The 19206-nt window shown below is 50.8% G+C and overlaps 1 protein-coding gene across 1 annotated transcript; it reads right to left on the reverse strand.

Annotated features, from left to right (window-relative positions):
* Nucleotides 1–6880: 6880 nt before the first annotated feature.
* Nucleotides 6881–18286, reverse strand: ST6GALNAC1 (ST6 N-acetylgalactosaminide alpha-2,6-sialyltransferase 1). Its single transcript, XM_062591863.1, has 9 exons — nucleotides 17401–18286; nucleotides 16497–17094; nucleotides 12653–12821; nucleotides 12292–12463; nucleotides 11752–11890; nucleotides 11264–11367; nucleotides 10561–10650; nucleotides 8851–8950; nucleotides 6881–8414 (listed from the first exon to the last, which is right to left on the reverse strand). The coding sequence occupies exons 1-9, from the start codon at nucleotides 17406–17408 to the stop codon at nucleotides 8244–8246; spliced, it is 1551 nt and encodes a 516-aa protein (XP_062447847.1). The 5' UTR covers nucleotides 17409–18286; the 3' UTR covers nucleotides 6881–8243.
* Nucleotides 18287–19206: the final 920 nt, after the last annotated feature.

The raw sequence follows: 19206 nt of genomic DNA on the forward strand, positions 1-19206 counted from the left end.
TGCTCTTCCAGGAGAGAAGCCCCGCGCTCTCGCACGCGGGGGTGTCTGTGCACCCCCGGGCTGCTGTGCTCCCAAATGCACTTCCCTCTTACGCCCCAAGACCCAAATGTCACTTCCAACACTTGGATTCCTGCCTGCCCGGATGAGTTTCCAATGATACTGATAGTTCAAAGAAAGAAAAATGGGGGGAAAAAATCATTTCATACAAGTTTGGTGTCCATTTGGCAATTTTTTTCCCCCAAATTTCCTCCCAGCCAAAAGTCAACAATTTCAATTTCAGAATTAATATCAGACCAGCAAATGAGAAGGCGATGGGGTGGCCGAGGTTTCCTACAAAGGCACCTGAAGTCCCCCAGATGCCAGACCCAGTCATCGGGGGCGGTTAAGGACGCGGATGCCCGTAGGTCTGGCCAACGCAGCACGGGGCTCGCACCGAAGCAGCGTGCGGGCCGCGCGGGGGACGATGTCCCGGCGCAGCAGCAGCCGGGCTGCGGCGAGCCCCGCTGCAGAGGCGAGCCGCAGCGCTGGACCGCTCCGCACGGATTTGATCGGGTCTTGGCCAGCGCGAGGGGAAGGCGGCCGGGGTGATTTTAGAGAAAACTTCCAGGGAACAAATCCTCCCATTGTGCAGGGAGACGGGGAATCGGGCTTGGCCGAGCACCGACCGTCTCAGGTAACTAAAACGCAAAAAGAGAGCAGGCGAGAAGCGGAGGGAAGGAGAGGCAGCGGGGGGGGGGGGGGATACAAAGCGTCGCTCAGACACGCAGGGATGAAATCAGGAGCTCTAAAGCCCCGCTGGAGCTAAACGGGGGGAAAGAAGGAGGGGGAGCAGGAGGGGCTCAGCAAGCCAGCGGCAGCGACGGCCGGCTCCGCGCCGAGGCCCCCGCGCCTGGACCCCGCCTTGGGCGGCTGGGCACCGCTCGCGCCGGCGCGCCGGCGTCTTGGCCGGGCGCTCTCAGGCTCGCCCCAGCCCACGGGGCACTCAGCGAGCCCGGCCCCGGCGCTGCAGGAGGGAAGCTCGGCAGCAAGCGGCCTGCGGGAAGCCGCAGGCTGACCATCTAGGAGACTTTCATGGTCTGATTGTGCAAACTCTGGTTGGCGGCAGCTTCGGTACGTTCGCCCAGAGGGATGGAGGAGCTGGTTTCTTGAAGTTCTTCCCATCTCTCTCTTTACACAACGTAACTCCTTTTTCACTCATGTTTTACAAGTAAAAAAAGAGATGCACAGCTCTTCATCTGCATTACTTATTTTATGCTAGGATGCATTTTGGCCTGCATCTCCAAATTAAACGGTACTTATTTAGGAGTTAAATAAGTGTGAAAATCTTTTAAAACAATAGTTGCCAAATAAAGATCAGAAAAACAACACAAAGAAACTACAATGAAAACCACCGAGTATCATTTTTAGCCTGAGCTTTTTATTCCAGTAATTACTTCTTGGAAACCTAACCCAAGCCATCCACAATGCGAGAGACAGTGAGAGGAAAATAAGAACATTTTGCACCAGTTGGCTGTCGGCCACAGGCTGGTGGAGGAAAGCCTCGTGGTCTTTACCACGATCAACTGTCCTGCTGGGAGAAAACAGTTTCCAAAGATCTCCCAGAGGATTTATGTACCCTAATTTGTTCAGCGTAGGTCAGAGGTGTATTTAAGGAAGTGCCAAAAACTTGGTCAAAGGAAACTTTCCTGAAAAATCGAAGTCTAGACTTGAAACGCGTTGCTCCGTGGGCCCCGCTGGAGCACGTGGGGCCATACGGCTGCCTACGGAGGCAAGGCCACCACGTGATGAAAATTTCCTTAGCAGATGTCTCGGGAGGCTGGCGCGCAGCCCCTTCCCGCCGGCGGGCTGCGAGGGCAGCGAGGAGAGCGGCTCAGCCAGCGCGCCTCCCGCCACGTCCGCCCGACGAGACAGGATCGTGCAAAGCGCCTGCCTGCGCCGAGCACTGCCCGCGCCGTCCGGCCGATGCTCCCGGGCGGCGCTGCTCGGGATTTCTAGTTGTTCCTGCAACCAAAGTCAGGAGGTGAGCAGGAGAACCAGCGCTCGGGCAGGACAGGCAGCTGCGTTTCTGCCACGGGGCTCTTTTCTCCGGGCCGGAGGCTCTTGCACAGCTGGAGGCACTGGCGTTGACGGCCCCAGGGGCGCGAGCGCTGCCACGTGGTGCCTGCTGCCCGAGCGAGGTCGGGGTTTGCTTTAGCTGGTGCGGGGGCACCAGTCACCCACCCAAGCACAAGCTGGGAGCTGACAGCCAGGGTCCCCTGCGTTGCCCCGGTGGCCTCTAACGGGCACAGAGGGATGCTTGGGCGAGGGGATCACCACGCCGGTATGACAGCAGCCTGGTGGCAGCACTCAGCCGCAAGGCTGGAGATGTTCTGGGCAGCACTGCTCCATGGCGACCACGGCTCCGAGCGCTGGGCTCTGCCTTCCCACTTTTACCTCAAAGGCTGTCCAAGGAAACGGGGTGTCCCATCCCATGGTACAATCCTGCACTGCAGGTAGAGACAGAAGCTCGGAGATGCAACTTCTCAACGAAATGGAGCTGACAGCGCCCATCTTTATGACCAAACCAGCAGGATCCAGCCCATCAGGCAAATATACCCTTTAACCCCCTCCTCAGGCCCTTGTCTGCTTCTCACGAAAGCAAGAACATTCCTAGGATGAGACACAGGCCGGGCTGGCAGGTTGGAGCTGTGCACGCAGTGCCCAGTCTGCGTTGGCTTGGGTCTCCCCTGCATGCCGACAGCCGTCCCCGGGGCTGCAGGGCCTGTCTGGAGCCTCATCTCCAAGCGCCTGCGCATGGCAGAGCCTGTGGTCAGCCCGGCACCCTTGACCACAGCTGAGATAAGCTGAACATACAGTTTGAAGGTCATCCCCTCTCTGACAGGCATAAGGCAACAGATGAGCCCTGGATTATCTCTTGCAGGGACAAAGGGCTGAAAACACCTCCAGTGAACTGGGGTGACACAACCCAAACTGCTGTCTTCCTCTCTCTTGCCTACTCCGGTCCAGCCAGGGCAGGTGTGGGCTGATCCTGGCAGGCAGAACGTCCTTGAGATCTGCTGAAAAGAGACCCTCAAAGTCATCTGGCCAAGGGGTCCATCTCTGAGGGACATAGCTGGGGAAGGGGACAGGGTTGAACAGAGAAGACACCGTCTCCAAGCACGGGTTGGAGTTGCATCCTTGTCTTCACTGTGGGTGGCGTATCAGGGCTGTGCCTTCCCTTCCTGATGCCCTGGAGCTCATCTGTCCCTGGGAGCCTTAGGATCTTCCCAGGACTCAGCTTGCAGACATCTCTCCAGGATTCATCTCCCTGAGGGTCAGGCTGGGCTGGGAAAGCCCTACAGCATCAAGGTCCCTGCTGCCCAGGTCCTGCAAGGAGGACACAAGAACCCAGCCACTGCTGTACCCCCAGGAGCTGTTTGCCTGGGGGGACCTGCTCCAGCAGCCAGAGATCAGGGCTCCTTGTACTCATCTGCTGTTTTGTGTAATGCAAAGTCTTGGGCTGCTCCTTTATCGTGCTCTCCCTTCCCTGTTATCTATAGCTTTTCTGGTCTGACTGGATTTCCCTGCTGCCACATCTCTCGACACAGGGAGAAAGGAGTTTAGATCCACACAATAGAGGCAAGAGGGTGTATTTCTTCAGTTTCCTGTGCACAGAGGGCCCAGTACAAACCTCTCTCGGCTCTGGGAATGTAAATAGCACCTGGCAAATCACCAGCATGGGGGTGTTTGTGCCGGCCTGGAGTAGGCACACACCTCTGCTGCTCTCCTGCGACACCCGTGAAGCTTGCGTTTGGCTACACACCAGCCATGGCTCTAGAGAAAGCATGAGTGCTGGGAAGGTGCGTGGTGATTTTCAGCTCTGTCTTGGTCACCTTGTTACTCTGCGCCTTGGTTTCCTCTTGCCTAAGAAAAAGGAGCAGGAGAGCCAAGCTGGATCTGCTGTCCCTATCATGCCATATGCCATGCCTGGAGCTGGGCATGCACTGTGCACAGCAACCCTCTCCCAGCACTCCACAGCATCCAGGCTCTGCAGCCGAGTTTGGCTTTTGCCACTGCTAACAGGTACCCAGAGCCCCAGAACATGGCCCCAGGAGGCCTGCAGGGGCTTTGCAGGCTCTAGAGAGCAGGGTGAGATGACCAGGACTGGCAACAAGATGGGTCAGAAGTGCTCGTACTGCTGCTTGCACTGTCTCCGAGGCACTATCCCTGTCCCTTGGCCCAGCAACACCCCAAGATGCTTTCTTTTGCTCCTGAGCTGGCTGCAGGACCCAGCTGAGCAGCTACGTGCCTGCAAGCGCACAGCTGGACACGGTCCCTGCTTCTGCTATAGGCAAGTGAACAATCAAAAAGTAAGAAACAGAAACCAAACAAAAGATTCAAAGCTCTGCCAGGAACGTGGCATCTACAAGACCTCCTGAGCAAATGGTGGATTTCCGTCTCCCAGGTCAGCGGGGAATGTCTGAAGGCAGTTAATTCCTGGGGAATTCAGGAAAGAACTGGGCAGAGCTGCAGTAATGGATAATGGGTACTCACCAACAGCTTCCCCCAAAAAGGTAGAAATCTCACTACAGTAGAGATCAGCAGCTTCTGTGGATGCTGAAGCACAGCTGTGCATTTCTTCTCCAAGTCAGAGGTTCAATATCCTGGTTTAAATCCAGCAGGAACCTGGAGCTCCCGGCTGCCAGCGGAGTAAGACACCAATGGTCGATAGCACAGGGGTACCTTGTTTCCACGCGAGTGTGAGCCGTTGTGTCTCTCCGAGATGTCTCTCGGGATGCCCAGCCCTGATCCTGCGGTGAGCCCCTTCGCTCATGCGGTCCCAGGCACTGTGCTGTGTTGTACGAGATGAGGCTACCCCTTGGCACGCACTCTACACTGCACTACTCCATTTGGTCACTGCTATCCTTGATTTGTCATGAAACCGTGCAAGGTGTAGCAATCTGTGCTGTGCTTCTCCTACACAGAGTGCTACATCCTGTGCTTCTCCATCCAGGTGGCAGTTCTCGGGGGCACCCAGCAGCAAGGGTGGCTCTCCAAGGACCAAATCTCTTCTCCTGTGCGAGTCCCCGTGCACTCCAAATAGTTCCTGGTCCACAAACCCTTCAGGCAGGCAGGTGTTACAAAAGGCACTGGGATGATAGCACAGCACCAGCCTACAGCACTTGGCCACTCAGCGTGGGCCGCCCTGGAGCTGTGAACGACCCACTGGCATGGCCAGTGCCAGGCACGGACAGCCAGATACAGCACAAGGCTGACAGGTGCCTGGACAAGAGCTGCCATCTGGTGGCACTGGGACAATGTTGCTGGCCTGCCAACTACAGGGGCCTGGTTGAGGATGCTTGGAGTGGCCAGGCACCGCGGCACCGTCCACAGTCCTCAGTTTGGCTCTGTTCAGCTGCGCTGGGGAGGCCGAGGCTGGTCTGGCGCTGCCTGGCACTGCCGCTTCCACCCAGTGACACACACAGGTGGGGGGTTCTCCCAAGACTTGCATCCCAGCTCTTGCCAAGGATGCTGTTCGCAACTGTCCTCCATGAGCTTTGCTACATTGAGTTGTGCCAAGGATTGGCTGGGAAACTTTCTCTCCAAACCCTCTTGACTTATTGCTGATGACTGAACAGCACCAAACCCTCTGCTGTGCTGACTCCATCACGAGAGGAGAGCTTGGAGGGGAATGGGCTCGGCCAGCGAGGAAAGCACCAGGGAAGGTTTTTTTCCTCTTGACTCTGGGAAGCTACAGCCATACAGAAGAGCTGGGTGCCAGAGGAAACCACGGGCTCAGGGCCACTATCCTGTCCACAACGCCTGGTCTTCTCGCTCACTACACTTGCCTTGCACAGTGGGGCTCAGCCCCTGCCCTATCCCATTTCCCAGAGGAGAAGGAAACAAAAGAGGAAGAGGGGGAAGGGAAGGATTTAAGAGAAACTTCTTCCAACTTCTCAGGAACAGAAAAGCCCTATTCAGATGGGAAGAATACCCATGCGGGGCTGGTCACCTAGCAACCCGTAGCAATTTGGCACGGCCCAGCCTGCACGGGCAAGGAACAAAACCTCCTCGCTACCCCACTGAGAGCCCAGAGCCCCACGGCCAGCCCAGCCAAGCACTGGGGCTGGGGAAGGCAGGCAGGGCCTGGGGGACGCAGGGCATCCGCAACACTCAGCAGGGCCTACAGCTCCAGGGGGCACCGGGGGGTTGTCCTCGGTTGGCTCTGGAGGGTGAAGCATCTCTATCAGGCTCCCCGCTTCCAGGGGGCCGGCCGCTGCTTGGGAATGGTATTTCTGGCCTGGTCCGAAGCCTGTCAGCGGCTCTGGCCGAGCGCGCGCAGCCAGGGGAAGCCTCCGCGCCGAGCCGAGGGTGACAGCGTCACCGTGCTGCACACAGGTCCAGTGCTGCACCCGTTCTTGCCAAGGGAGGCATGCAGTATTTCAGATAGCTCTCTGCTCCTACCAACACCCCGGGCAGAGCAGCCAGCGCAGGCTACAGCCTCTCCCAGATAAGCTGAATTCATTGTTTAGATTATCAGCAGGGGTTTCTACATTGCAAACAAGCTTCCTGAGACATGAGAAACTGTTCAGACTCTCTGCAGCACAAGCAATAAAAGGACAAAGGAAATCACCTAACAAACCCTGCCGGCAATTCGAGCCGAAACGCCTCCCTCAGAGGCCGGGGGTCCTTGGAAACGCTACTGCCACCACGCAGAAGCGTTGAGCGAAAGCAAAACCACTTGCAGCCAAAGCAGGTCCACTGGGACTAGACAGTCAATGTGCAGCTGGGCCTCAGTTCAGAGCCTCCCAAACCCAGGGTGAGGCTCTGGCCTTGCCTGGACACTGGAAGTGGCTTTTGGCTGCATAGTGTCATGAGAAGATCATCCAGCCTTTCAGGTAGTCATCTCCAGCATCTGATACACCCAAAGAGCAGTCACTGGGACAAGGACAGACTCACCAGGTATTTATTAATTTTCTCAGCTAGTTCTGATCCCTGTCCTGCCATAGCAAGGTGGATAACTGCAGACTGTTGAGGTGTATCCACACAAGCTGCAGAGCATTAGCAGATGGAGACAGTCTCATAAACCCCTGGTCCTCCTCGTTCTTCTCCCTCCCTTTCTTGGCTTCATTCCTTGACACAGCAGCACTTGAGTAACCGTTTGGGGCACAAATTAAATAACCACATCCCACAGGGCTGCAATGAAAATCAGCTTGGCCAAAGTAGTGATGTTTATTTTGCTTGCAAAACCCCATTCATAAGGCAGTACATTGCAGGCTCGCTGGCTGCAACCAGGCCTCTCCCCCTCAGCATGGTTGGAGACAGGTGCTCCAGTCAGCAGCAGGGACAGATAGCATCCATTCCTGGATTTGGAGAGCTCATATCTCTCCTGGCCAGAGGGCAAACAATGTGCTCCTGGAACTGGTGGGAGCCAATCCTGGCAAGGTCCAGATAAGCACTGACTTGGCACACCAGGACTGCAATACAGTGCTAACATGTCCTGCAGCCAGAGAGCCCACAGAGCCAGGAGTACTGAGTAAGTCTAGTGAGCCTTGTGCACCACAGAGAGCATTTACCTTCCTTTTTACTGATGGTGAGCTGGACTCAGGGCAGCAGATCAGACAGCAGCCATCAGGACGCTCATTCTGAAGTGTCATGAGTAGGCTATGGTAGGAAGCAGATGTGAGATTCACCCTGTCCTATCAGCCATCTGCAAGCCAAGTGTCCAGATCCTTTTTTATCAAAAGGCAGCAGGGTCAGAGCAGCACCTCACCCAAGTCATCAACCTAAGACAGAATCTGTGCATCCATCTCTGTCCACTGGCTGCAGAAGTGGACAGTGCTTAGAAAAGACAGCCAGCTCATAGATGGGCATTGCTAAGGAAGAGGAACCACCTAGAACACCTCCAGCCTGAGAAGAGGAAAACCTCATTCCAAAGAGAATAAACTTGGATGAAGACGCAGGACACTGGACCAGCTGCTGCTGGGATCCATCCTGGATTCCTCCCTCCCAAAACCAAAGCCTACAACTATCCACAATGGGTCTTGCAATATAGTCAGATCGGGGATGTCTTTGTCGGCCTGCTGCATTTGCTGGCTGTTCGTCTCCTGACCTGCAGCACTTGCACTTTTGCAAAAATGTTCAAAGTAGGGAGGTATCCATGCCTGGAAGTCCAGAGCTAACTCTGGCTCTAGAAGTACTCCTCCTTTCCCTGTGAAGCATTGTTGAGAGTACCATCCCAATAAATGGTACTTGCCACACAGTCAGGGTCTCTGGTAGAGTTTCATGATATTCTCATCGTGGAGCTTTTTCCACACTTTCTTCTCCAGGTTAAAGTCATGGTTAGTGTAGAAGATCAGGGGTTTCCACTCCTTGTCATAATAGTGATCTGAGTACTTCTGGTGACCCTCTGTGATGTAGCCATAGGCACTCACCTGGGAAAGACAGAGGGCTCAGTCTGGAGAGGTATAAAGGATGAAAGGTGCTGAGTATATTACAGAACACAGCTCCCAAATGGGGAGAGAGTATACGACAGGGATGCCAGTAAGGGCAGCCTCCCAGTGACCCTACATGGGGGTCCAGATAGATCAGATTGCAAATGCTGGCTCCAGATGGGTTGATCTCCTCTCAAACTACCTCCCCTTGGGAGCGAGGACAGCCCTCAGGCCCTGAAGCCACAGGAAGTTTCACAACCTGTATGTGATCTATTCTGGGGTAATTTCTCTTGTCCTCAATCCACTCCCCACAGCTTGCAAGAACCCCTCTACCCTCAAAACAGATGGTGGTTGAGGTTGGAGTCACCCATGCTCTACCTATTATCCTATTCCCTTTTCTGAACAGTGCTGTGCACAAGAGTCATTGCACCCTTACCTGGTCACAGAGATGGAGGGCAGTCAGCAGCAGGAAGGCCCCTGTTGTTGGTCTGTAGAGCCGCCAGTAGGGCTTATTCAGAGTTTCGGATTTTAAAAACCTGCAGCAGAAGAGAAGAAAGCAGGGAGCAACTGATTGGTGTGATGGTTCAAACTGGTTGTAGCTTGCCCTCTTGTGGCTTGTGTGCAACAGTATGTGGTCACGCTGGGCATTTCAGATAAGCTATCAGGGCAGCAAGCCTGCAACAGAAGCTGGTCCAGATACAGAGCTAGAAGGTCAGGACATCTCCCTCTCTCTCATCCTTCTTCCCTTCTCTGATGCTGCACTCTTGAACTCTGAATCACCAAAAGTTCCAGGTGTGCTCACAACAACAGTGTCAGGCCACGCTCCCCAGAGAATATATGCACTGTGCAGGTCCATGCTGATCCATCAAGCCTCAGACACCTGCAGCATGCAGCCAACTGGGTGCTGCAGTATCACTGCAGTCTGTGAAGAGCTGCATAGCAGCACTGGAGCTGGATCTGCTGGCACTGAGGACAGTGTGACAAGCACCCGAGTATGCGTGAGTGCATTTGTATGCAGGGGTCCTGCTGCACGCTCAGTAAAGCACGAGGCCATAAGCCACACCATAACCTGCAAATCTGCACTGAGCACAGCGCAGCCCAAGCTTTATGAAAGTGGTAGCTCATCCAGCAGTGGGCATAAAGAGGTGGTGGATTAAAGGATCTATTGCATTAAAACCTGTTCTTACATCTGTCCTTTGCCTTACAGTATAAGAGAGGCTTTGAAGCCACTTGGTATAACCTTATCTCCATCCATTTAGGAAGAAAACAAAAAATGTAGAAAAGGCATAGAGTAGGAGCACAAAAACTGTTACGAGCTGTGGTATTTTGCACCAGTGGTTGTTAGAAAGGTAGGATTCCACATCAGAAAAATAAAATAAAATAGAAATTGAGCCCTCTTGGCCTTGCAAAGGACCTAAGCCAGAGGGGAGATGGTGGAATAAGCAGGTAAGTGCAAGCCATCTGTCACTACATTTGTCTTCTCTCAGAGAAAAGCATAACTCAGCCCTCAAGGGGACTGAAGAGTAAATGCAGCCAAAGCACGGCACAACAGGAGTTCTTACTGTAGCTCATAATCACATGTGGCTCACGCCTGGCAAATCTTACAGTGACAGAGTCTAGAAAGCTTGTTAAAAGCATCAGAGCTGCAAAGAAGAGCAGCCAGGACAAGGGAACGGGATACCGAAGAAGTGCCTATTCTCATGCTTGAGGGCACAACTTACTTAGTCAGGGATGTGAGGAGAGCTGTTATAGAATCTTCCTCCAAGGTACTGAACTATAGAAACCACAAAAGGTTGGTCCTGAACTAGATCATCTCTTCTGGCGCTTTAGCAACACTGCCCATGCAGAAATATCACGCGTCCAGAACGTCTTTTGTGTGCAGAAAACCAAACTTACAGCAGTTGCTCCTCCAGCTCACAGATGCCAGAGGGTAACATCCCGCTCCAGGCAGAGGTCTACACATTGCTAAAATCCAACCTCAGAACCACAGAGCATTTTAGTTGACTGCACACTGGTGATTCTCACCCTCAAACTGTTGGTGTGGCTAAACTGCAGTTGTGAGGGAGCAAGCTGGGAGGATAGAGCCCAGAGACAGAGAGAGAAGGTGCTAGCCAGAAAAAGAAATAAGCTTCTTAGAGCAGCTCACCTGTTTTTCACATATCTGAGAAAATCAGGATGAACCACCAGGTATTTGTCCAGCTTGAAATCTTCATCAAATCTGTCTCGAGGCCTTTTCCTAAGGACAGGAATGGAGAGACTTAGGACAAGCTCCCATATCTCATCATGGCTGGAAAGCATCAGCCATGATTCACTTGGTGACAAGTAAAGAAACACAGATGGTGTTAAGTGATTCTGCAGCATTTCCCAGATGACCAAAACCTGTGTGCACTGCAGGGGAAGAGATGAGGGAAAAGGGGAAACAACAGGACACAGGAGTATCAGTGTGTGCGTGTGTGTGTGTGTGTGTGTGTGTGTGTGTGTGTGCGTGTGTAGGAAAGACTTGGTAAAGTTGGACCTTCATCCATGAGTAGGCCATCAGGTACAGACACCAGACTAGACAATTAGAAGTGTTCATCCCAGAGGTCCACAAAGCTTTCTCCAAGCACAGACAACTACTCACTACATATGTGTACACACCACTGAAACCAGTTACTTCTGGGAAGGAAGTTTATTGGTCAAGGCCAGGGAGGAAATGAGGCATAAAAATAAATCTGCAAGGGAAGGAGGTTTTAACCTCACTTTATCTTGTCCCTCATCTCAGCAGGGCTGGACACAGCATTGAGGCTGGAAGAAGGCACAGTGGAGTGCTCTACATTTAAGGTCACAGAGGAAGGCCCCATTTGTTTTACCCATATTGATTCAAGAATCCGTTCCTGGTTTCTCTGTTCAGCAGAAGAGCCTTCAACCACTCATAGTCTCTAGCACCCTCCAGGAAGTGAATGTATCTGACATCCTAAGAAAACAAGTAAGTGTTAACAAACAGCATGAGAGAGAAACGCACTTTAAAAACAAAAAGCAAGCAGGTATCTAGGCTCACCTAGATGTCACGGGCACATATCTAGAGTTCACAGCTTTTAACTATTCTCTAGAAGCAGAGTGGAGGTAACATTTGGTGTGCAGCTATTTTATATAGCAAGGGGCTGGGGTAGGACTCAAGCCCAGCCTGCCATTGTGAATGCTTACTCTCAAGCTACGGTGATGCAGGTTCCCCTGCACAGGGCAATACCAAGGTGCTATCTCAGCCCTTCTGCTCTTCATCAAGGGAAAGTTCAGAACTGAACACCACAAACAGTATCCTGTCAAAGCTGTGCACATGTACAACATGGACCTGACTTACTTTCCCCCTTGGAATCTTGCTGAACCCCCTTTGACTCAAGATCAGAAGAGAGGACACCAGGGAGTAGGCTGTGAATCCATAAAACGAGGTTTTTGTTCCCACATCTTTTTCGTAACCTTTGACGACAGCCCCGCTCACCCTGAGAAAGGAAAGCAAACAGAGGAACAGAGTTAGCAGGTGATCAGGGTAAACCATGGTGTCTACATTTATAAAAGGACAAGAGAGCATTAGTCTGGAGGAAGAGCAGATTAGGCCCATTTTGAGCTACACCTCTTCAGCTGAGGAAAAGCTACTTCCCCTTGCTTTGGGGATGGCTTTTCATGGCTTATCTCCAAACCCAGACAGACTCTTCCCTTGGCGTTCAGGAATTTTCCAATACCTTTTTGGTTTGGCTTCTCCTTCTACCACCTGTCATTTTGGCACTTGGGAGGCAGTGCAATACTAGGAGAGGCAAAGTTATTCAGCCGCAATTATCCTACCAGCCAGAACAGGATAGCTGGGTATTTTGTAAGAAGGAAAGAAATAAAGGGTCTGTCTTACCGGAAGACATAGTCGTGGGAGTCAATCTCTTTGCCCATCCTGGAGTTATTTAGTATTCCCCCGTTCCCCACAACGGCACAGCTGATGCATCTTGGCATGCTGCTGCTGCTATTGGCCAGGAGAATCTGCTGGCGGGGGTTTGGAGGCAGCAGGGACATGACCTCTTTCACCACTGTGAAGCACACAGAGGGGAGAGTCAGCATCAAGAGCCTTGGGAACAGACACAGGGGGAACTGTACAGTTTCCACCATGGGATCCATCTAGCCTGTGACAGGGAGATTCTGCAAACCTCAAGCTACTTGCCACAAGGTTGATGCCAGGAGTTTGGTGGTCCCACCTGAATATGTCCTGAGGCACTCACATGAGTAATTCAGCTCCATGAAGCCATATGGTGGTGCAAAATGCTCCATGCGGTTCCACTCGCTATCGCTGAAGTATCTCCTGTCTGTGAAGATTGTGATGTTGGGCAAGAAAAGATCTTGCAGCCAGTCAGACTTGGCAGCTTTGGCCTTCACTGAGTCAGAGCAGGTCTTGAAGAACAAAAAGAAAATGATAAGGCCTGATTAGCTGGGAGCTGATGAACCTAACCGTCAGTGTGTGCATCTGTGTCTGAGGATACAGAACAGAGAAACTCCAGTCATACATCACATCCTCCTCTGTGTTCCCATCATCATGAATGTGAGGCACAATTTCAGTATTACAAGAACCAGCTGATGGAAATCACCCACAAGGAAGTCGGGCTGACTCCAGGTCTCTAAGAATTTTTTCTTCCGCAAACAGGCCTGCGACACTCACATCTTTTACCAGAAGCAAAATCACTTTTACAGGTTTTCGGCATCAATATTTGACAAAACTCAACACCTGCGTCAGGCCTAACCTAAACATACCAAATGAGGCCAGCATCTCCTGTTGGTAATGCACTTCGCAGGGTCCTGGCCTCAGAGAACCGAGCACATGAAGAAATACAATGAGAAATGTGTGGGATCAGATGACCATTATCATCACCTTTAAAGATAAGAAAAAGCATTCAAACAATTTGCTCAAGGTTAAAGAGGAAACAGGGAGACATACAGCTGGGATGGGAATCCAAGCCTGTTTACCCTTGGTAATAAGAGTGGCTTTACTACAGCCAGCAACTATTAGCCTGTGTGTGCAGAGAGCAGACAACTCCACTGTGGTAGACCTTCAGTTAGTCAGTTTGGGCCTTCTTTCTTAGGCATCTTCCCCAAATATTTACTACAATATCCACTGAAAGACAAAATAGAGGACCAAATGGATGTGCAGGCTCAGCTCAAATCCTTAGCAGTAACAGCACTGCATGGCCAAAGCCTTTTGAGCCTGTCATGCAAAAGCATGACATGCAAAAGCATAACAGAGGAGGTTCCTCATCTCCTGCTTGCTGTTGCTTGTGGTGTGCTCTGCAGTTAAGCTGAGCTAACTGCTATGAGTAATGGTGACAATTTTATTGCAGTCTGAGAAGACAGACCTAATTCTGCCTGCTCACAACTCGAGGGTAATGAGAACATTGTGGTGGGTTCAACATTGGCATCATTTCACTTGGAGCACTTTTCATGTCCAAAACAAGGGACATTCCCTTCCTGCTCAAGCTGTACTTTATACTGTCCAAGGTCTGGGATTTCTTGTGCCTCTGCAGCTAGACTGGATGAATATCAAAGTGGGAGAGTTCTAGGGGAAAGTCTGATCATGCAGGAAATGAAGGAGGTGTCTTCAAGCTACGGAGTTGCTTCTGAGTCACTCTCTCCTTGCAGAACTAGGAATCAGGTTTTAGAGTGAGACCTAACACATGCTATTTGGAGCCACATCTTCATTAAAGACACTCTGTGTACATTTTCTCCTCTTTCCTACGCTGAGAAAGGGTCTTCCACACTGTTCCAGCTGTTCTGCACACCTAGATACTCTGTAACTCCAGCTGCACTGGAGTAGCTACAATACTACAACTACTCTAACCTTCCCCTGTAAGTGCCAGGTCCTGCTCTGCATTACTGGGATGGGTATGTGGGCAAGGGGGAGCACACACTCTTGCAGTTCATTGGATGAGAAGACAAGACCCCCGGGAGTCACCACCCCCATCAATGAGCAGGACCCCCAGTGACTTAACCCCAGTACACCTACAAGCAGGCACTAACTCTGGGCAGGAGGAGTGAGGGACAGCCCTACATGGCATGTGCGCTCTCAGCCACGTAGTTCTCCCAGTTTCACTTGTAATCTGAGTGCTTCTAGCCAAGCAGAGCCCAGTAAGGGGGATGCAAGCTCTGCTCCACCAACAGGCACAGCTAGCAGGCACTTCTGCTGTGACTCAGTAAGTCTAGGTCAGTATATGAGCTCAAGCATCTGACAGCCAAGTTCTGCATTTAACAGAGTGGCAAATCTTTGGATAACAGAAACATCCTTTGGGCTAGCTGCTCCTCTCCTAAGTGGCTCAATACCACACTGAAGTGTGCACCCCATCAGCAACATAATGGCTGATATGGCCAAATGGAGTGAAGGGGAATAACACCAAAATACCACAGGGAGGGGAGAGAAAATATCACAATGATGAAACATCCCCAGATCTTTCATCAGTCCAGTTCATTTACCTCTGCTCTCTGTACATATCTCCCAGGGCACCCTGGGCACCCTGAGTTTGGGGAGCAGGGTCAACATTTTCAAGAGCAGCCCCTGCTCCAGTGGTAGAGGTCCAGGCAGAACAAGATGATGCCTGCAGCCCTGGCATGCCCCTGGAGTCACAGCTACATTCCCCTTAATACCACCAAAATAGCACATGGCTGTAGTGGAGGGTTGTGGCATTGAGACTTCAAATGGGCATATGGCTCTTTAAGACCATCAGGTTGAAGCAGGAGCTTCCATGCTCTGCTGAGCTGCTTATGCCTTCCCTCCTCTCTGAGCACATTAGCATCATATAAAGGACATTTACACCCGTATGTAAAGACATTCCTCACTCTAGTGAGAGCCACCTGCCTGCCCAAGGCTCCCAGTGACAGAGGTGCCAGGGAAAATGGCTGGAACTGCTCTGGGTATGCTTTAAAGGAGTTACCACCATGAGATGGAGGACAGTGTTATGCACCACAGCCTGCTCTTATCTGCTTTGTCACACAAGATACTGTGTGACACCTGGGAGAATCTCTCATCTTTTTGTTTATTATAAACCATAAGAATAGAATAAATATACTCTTTCTGCAGCTTTAGCCGTACCTTTCCCTCGTGGGGTACACCCACATGTAGCAGAATTTTAGCCAATACTGACAGAAATCCTTACAGAAGAGAACAGTTTCTAACATACTGTCTCCAAAGCAGGCAGGCACAGATTTATTGATCAGCATCTAACCTTTTTCTTTAATCTTATTTTCACCTTAATACAAACAACTAATACAGCTTCTGCCCCTGTGCACTGAGCCCCTCTTCATCATTGCTGCCAGCATCATAACTTACTGCCTAACACAGCACAAGCGTGACAAATTTCTCTCTGCTGCCAAAGCTTTTGATTTACTTTGGTATGTATATGTTTGGATGAACAGACATACACACAGGCATTTCTACTTCTGTTCTCCCACCAGGCGCCTGGCTGTTTGTTTAGCTAGGTTGTATGAAACCAAGATCAAGGCAAATCTGGGGGCTGGAAAGCTGAATCTTCATAGGAATACAGATGTTCAGTTTCCAGAGAGACCAGGTAATGGATGGGACACCTGTATAAGGACCACTATGTTAGTGACAGACACCTAACGCCTGCCAGTAGGCGTTGCACGTGTAGGTGCTACAGCACGTACCTTGGGATGCTCTGTCACAGGGAGTGTATAGCCTACACTGCGTGCCTAAGTCTCCGGTGCAACAGAGCAAGGCGCCTTAGTGCAGGACCCACTTCATAGCACATCTAACAGGAGTGGTATTTTCCCCAGCTCCTTGTGCATTTAAGCTCCAGAAAGAGCAGGTCCTGTTGACATTCAAAGAAAGTAACCCATGGAAACGGGCACAATTACAACAACTGCTCATACTACAGCATGACAGAATTGGCGAGGCCAAACGAGCCGTACTCGTACAACTCTCCCTCTCTGGGTCCTGGCAGCATCTGCTTAGAGTAGCGGAGATCATCCACAATAGCAAGGGGCACACTTGTGCTGCAGACAGCGGATAAGGAAGTCAACAGGAGGTGTCATTCTTGGACAAATACACACGGCCAGCACACCTACCGATGGTGGAGATGAGCTGTCCAGAACGTACTGGTCCTCAAAATCCCACCGTGGCTCAGATTTGAAATCAGCAGCTTTCAGTTTTTTCTTTTCTGTCACTGCAGCAGCCTGAGTCACAGGTCTTAAGCCATCAGCTTTTGCTGATGCAAGAGTTTCTTTTGGCTTTGCTTTTTCTTTGGATATGCTGCTTTCACGAGCTTTCTCCACCCCAGAGGCTGGGCTCACCATCGTCTTTTCCATGGCCGCCTCCACCCCAGAGGCTGGTCTTGCCACTGTCTTGATCTTGGCCACCTCCATCCCAGCGGCTGGTCTCACCATTGTCTTGTCCTTGGCTCCCTCAGCCCCAAGGGCTGGTTTTGCAGTCATCTCTTTCTTGGCTCTCTCTGTCCCTCCAGGGACTAGTTTCACTGTCTTCTGCTTCTCTTCCGCTTCCCAACTTGATGTGCTCTTAGTCATATTTTGTTCAGGCCGTGCGGCATCCTTTCCCAAGGTCATCTTTAAGAACATCAAGTTCCTATCAGCAGAATGGTCTGAAACCTTTTGCTCATGGGTGTCCACTTGTACAACATTTGGGGCATGTTGGAAAAACCTGAATTGCCTGAATGCAATCAAAGGAAAAGCAGACACATCACACACACTTTCCACTTAGCACTAAACACCCTCCATCCTATTCTGAGTGCTCTTGATTCTGAGCCCCTTTCTGTGCTTCAGAGCACAGCTGCATACAGCAATCACACTCAGAAGATTTGCTTTGATAACTGCTACTGAGTTTCTACAGGAAAGTAACCTAATGCCATGTTTGAAGGACTCTGCCTGAACCGGATTTTGTTTACAACTTTACCATCAAAGGGCTATTCAGCTTCCCGTACCCTTCTGTAGGAAATCTTAGATATCTCACACTCACCTTTGCATTTGGCTCTTGAAATATCCACACCGGCAGTAACTGCGAAGCAGCACAGACCAGTTTCCTCCCACCCCAAGTAGGCAGGACCCACGACAACAGCCCCAGAGAACCGCAGGAAGGTGTTCTGGAGAGCCTGCCTTCAGGACATGGGACACGCCAGGAAGGCAGCCGCTTGGTTCCCTACCTTCTCTCTACCCGAGAGAGCTTCAGAGACAGAGATGCAGCACGAGGAAACCTAATAAGTGAAACTCATTCCTTTATCTTTTACACAGCTTGAGCTTCAGAGATTTGAAATTACAGACAGAAAAAAATACGTATCTTACTGCTACTGTGCTCTTTGTGAACTGGCCCTGCCTGAAAACATCAGTTCACAAGCTGAAAAATGTAAAATCTCTGCATTTCATCAGTCGCCTATAATATGACAACTGCCTGATTCAGAGGTGCAGCCAGGTACATGAACCTCATAAGGGGATACAGCTGCAAACACCAGAAAAGCCACCTGCAACAAGAAGACTGGGCTGAAACCCAGCAAAGGGTCAGGACAAAAGCGCTGAGTTTTTCTCCCAAACATTCATGCTTATCTGCAAATAGTTGAAGGGTGAACCAGAAAAGGAAGTTGCAAAATTTCTGCAGCTGAGCCTTTATGTACAGGAGAGCTTTTCAGGACATACCAACATAGTTGTGGCAGTCTAATTTCACACTCTCATTCGCCCTTTTTATGATCCATTTGTTTTAGAGAGCTGTGGATTGCTTCCAACATGACAAATGGGTGAAAAAGCACCTCTGTAGATAGCAGGCTGTAGATAACTCTCCGAAGCTTCAGTAGCACTTGAGCTGCTTTCTCATTCATTAAACTGATTAGAAGCTTATCACCATAGAGAGGCTTTTAAAAATCATTTTGTTTCAGATAAATACTGGACCTTCCCAACCTTATAAGAAAAGGAGTTTTTGGTGAACAGCCTATCAGCTCTTCCTCTACTTCCCCTCACGATCGTTAGCCACTTTCAACCAAACATGCAGGAGCTGCTTTCTATCACAGTGCTTCATGTATAAGCCTGGGTTACTGCAAATAAAGGGAAAATTTTATACTACTCTAAGTAAAGAGAAGTTTGGTAAGGTAACACAGGCAGATCTTAAATACCTGGATGATTTCCTGTTGTGTTGTTAAAAGGTCTTTAAGGATTAAAGGGCAGAGAACAGCAGAAATAGGACAGTATGACAAACCATACACCACAATTTTTCCCCGTGTATTGCCTCTGCGGGAATAGATTCTACCCCACACCTATTACATTTTAATTTCAAACACTGAGCCAAACATACAGCTACTAAGATGTAAAACAGAGAGCCCTTCACATCCAAATGATACATCCCAAACCTTCCTGCAGCCAGACCCATACGGCAAGCGAGGCACTTGTGCCTACACAGGGTCCTGCTCTCCTGCCCAGCTTTTTAAATGCAGCCAAAGGGTCAATCCAGCTCATCAGATTTCAGGCTCTAGAGCCCACGCTGGCAAACAACTGCAGACACACAATGACATTTACTGCTATTTTTGCTCTCCAAATCACAGACCCATTGGAGAAAGACAGGATAAAGCCATGACAAAAATGGCGCTTTCTGTATTTGAGCTTGCACATGAAGGTACAGAACCAAAACACAGATAAATAACCACACACAGCCTGTTCCTGGGTGCTTCGCTACAGATTGCAATGCTAGGGACATCTGCAGCACGTGAGCCTATGGCAGAAAGAAATGGCTTCAAGCAGCTGGGCATGGAGAGCAAGTTCTCCTCCCCGCTCTGCCACTGAT

The sequence above is a fragment of the Rhea pennata genome, chromosome 19, assembly GCF_028389875.1.
Source record: "Rhea pennata isolate bPtePen1 chromosome 19, bPtePen1.pri, whole genome shotgun sequence".
NCBI classification, from domain to species: Eukaryota; Metazoa; Chordata; class Aves; order Rheiformes; family Rheidae; genus Rhea; species Rhea pennata.

Excerpts from the sequence above, each read along its gene's own strand:
- ST6GALNAC1 (XM_062591863.1), bottom strand. Across the intron at positions 12,464-12,652 it reads CATGGAGCTGAATTACTCAT|TGGTGAAAGAGGTCATGTCC; the intron begins GTGAGTGCCTCA and ends TGTGCTTCACAG. Across the intron at positions 8,951-10,560 it reads CTCAGATATGTGAAAAACAG|GTTTTTAAAATCCGAAACTC; the intron begins GTGAGCTGCTCT and ends CTTCTGCTGCAG.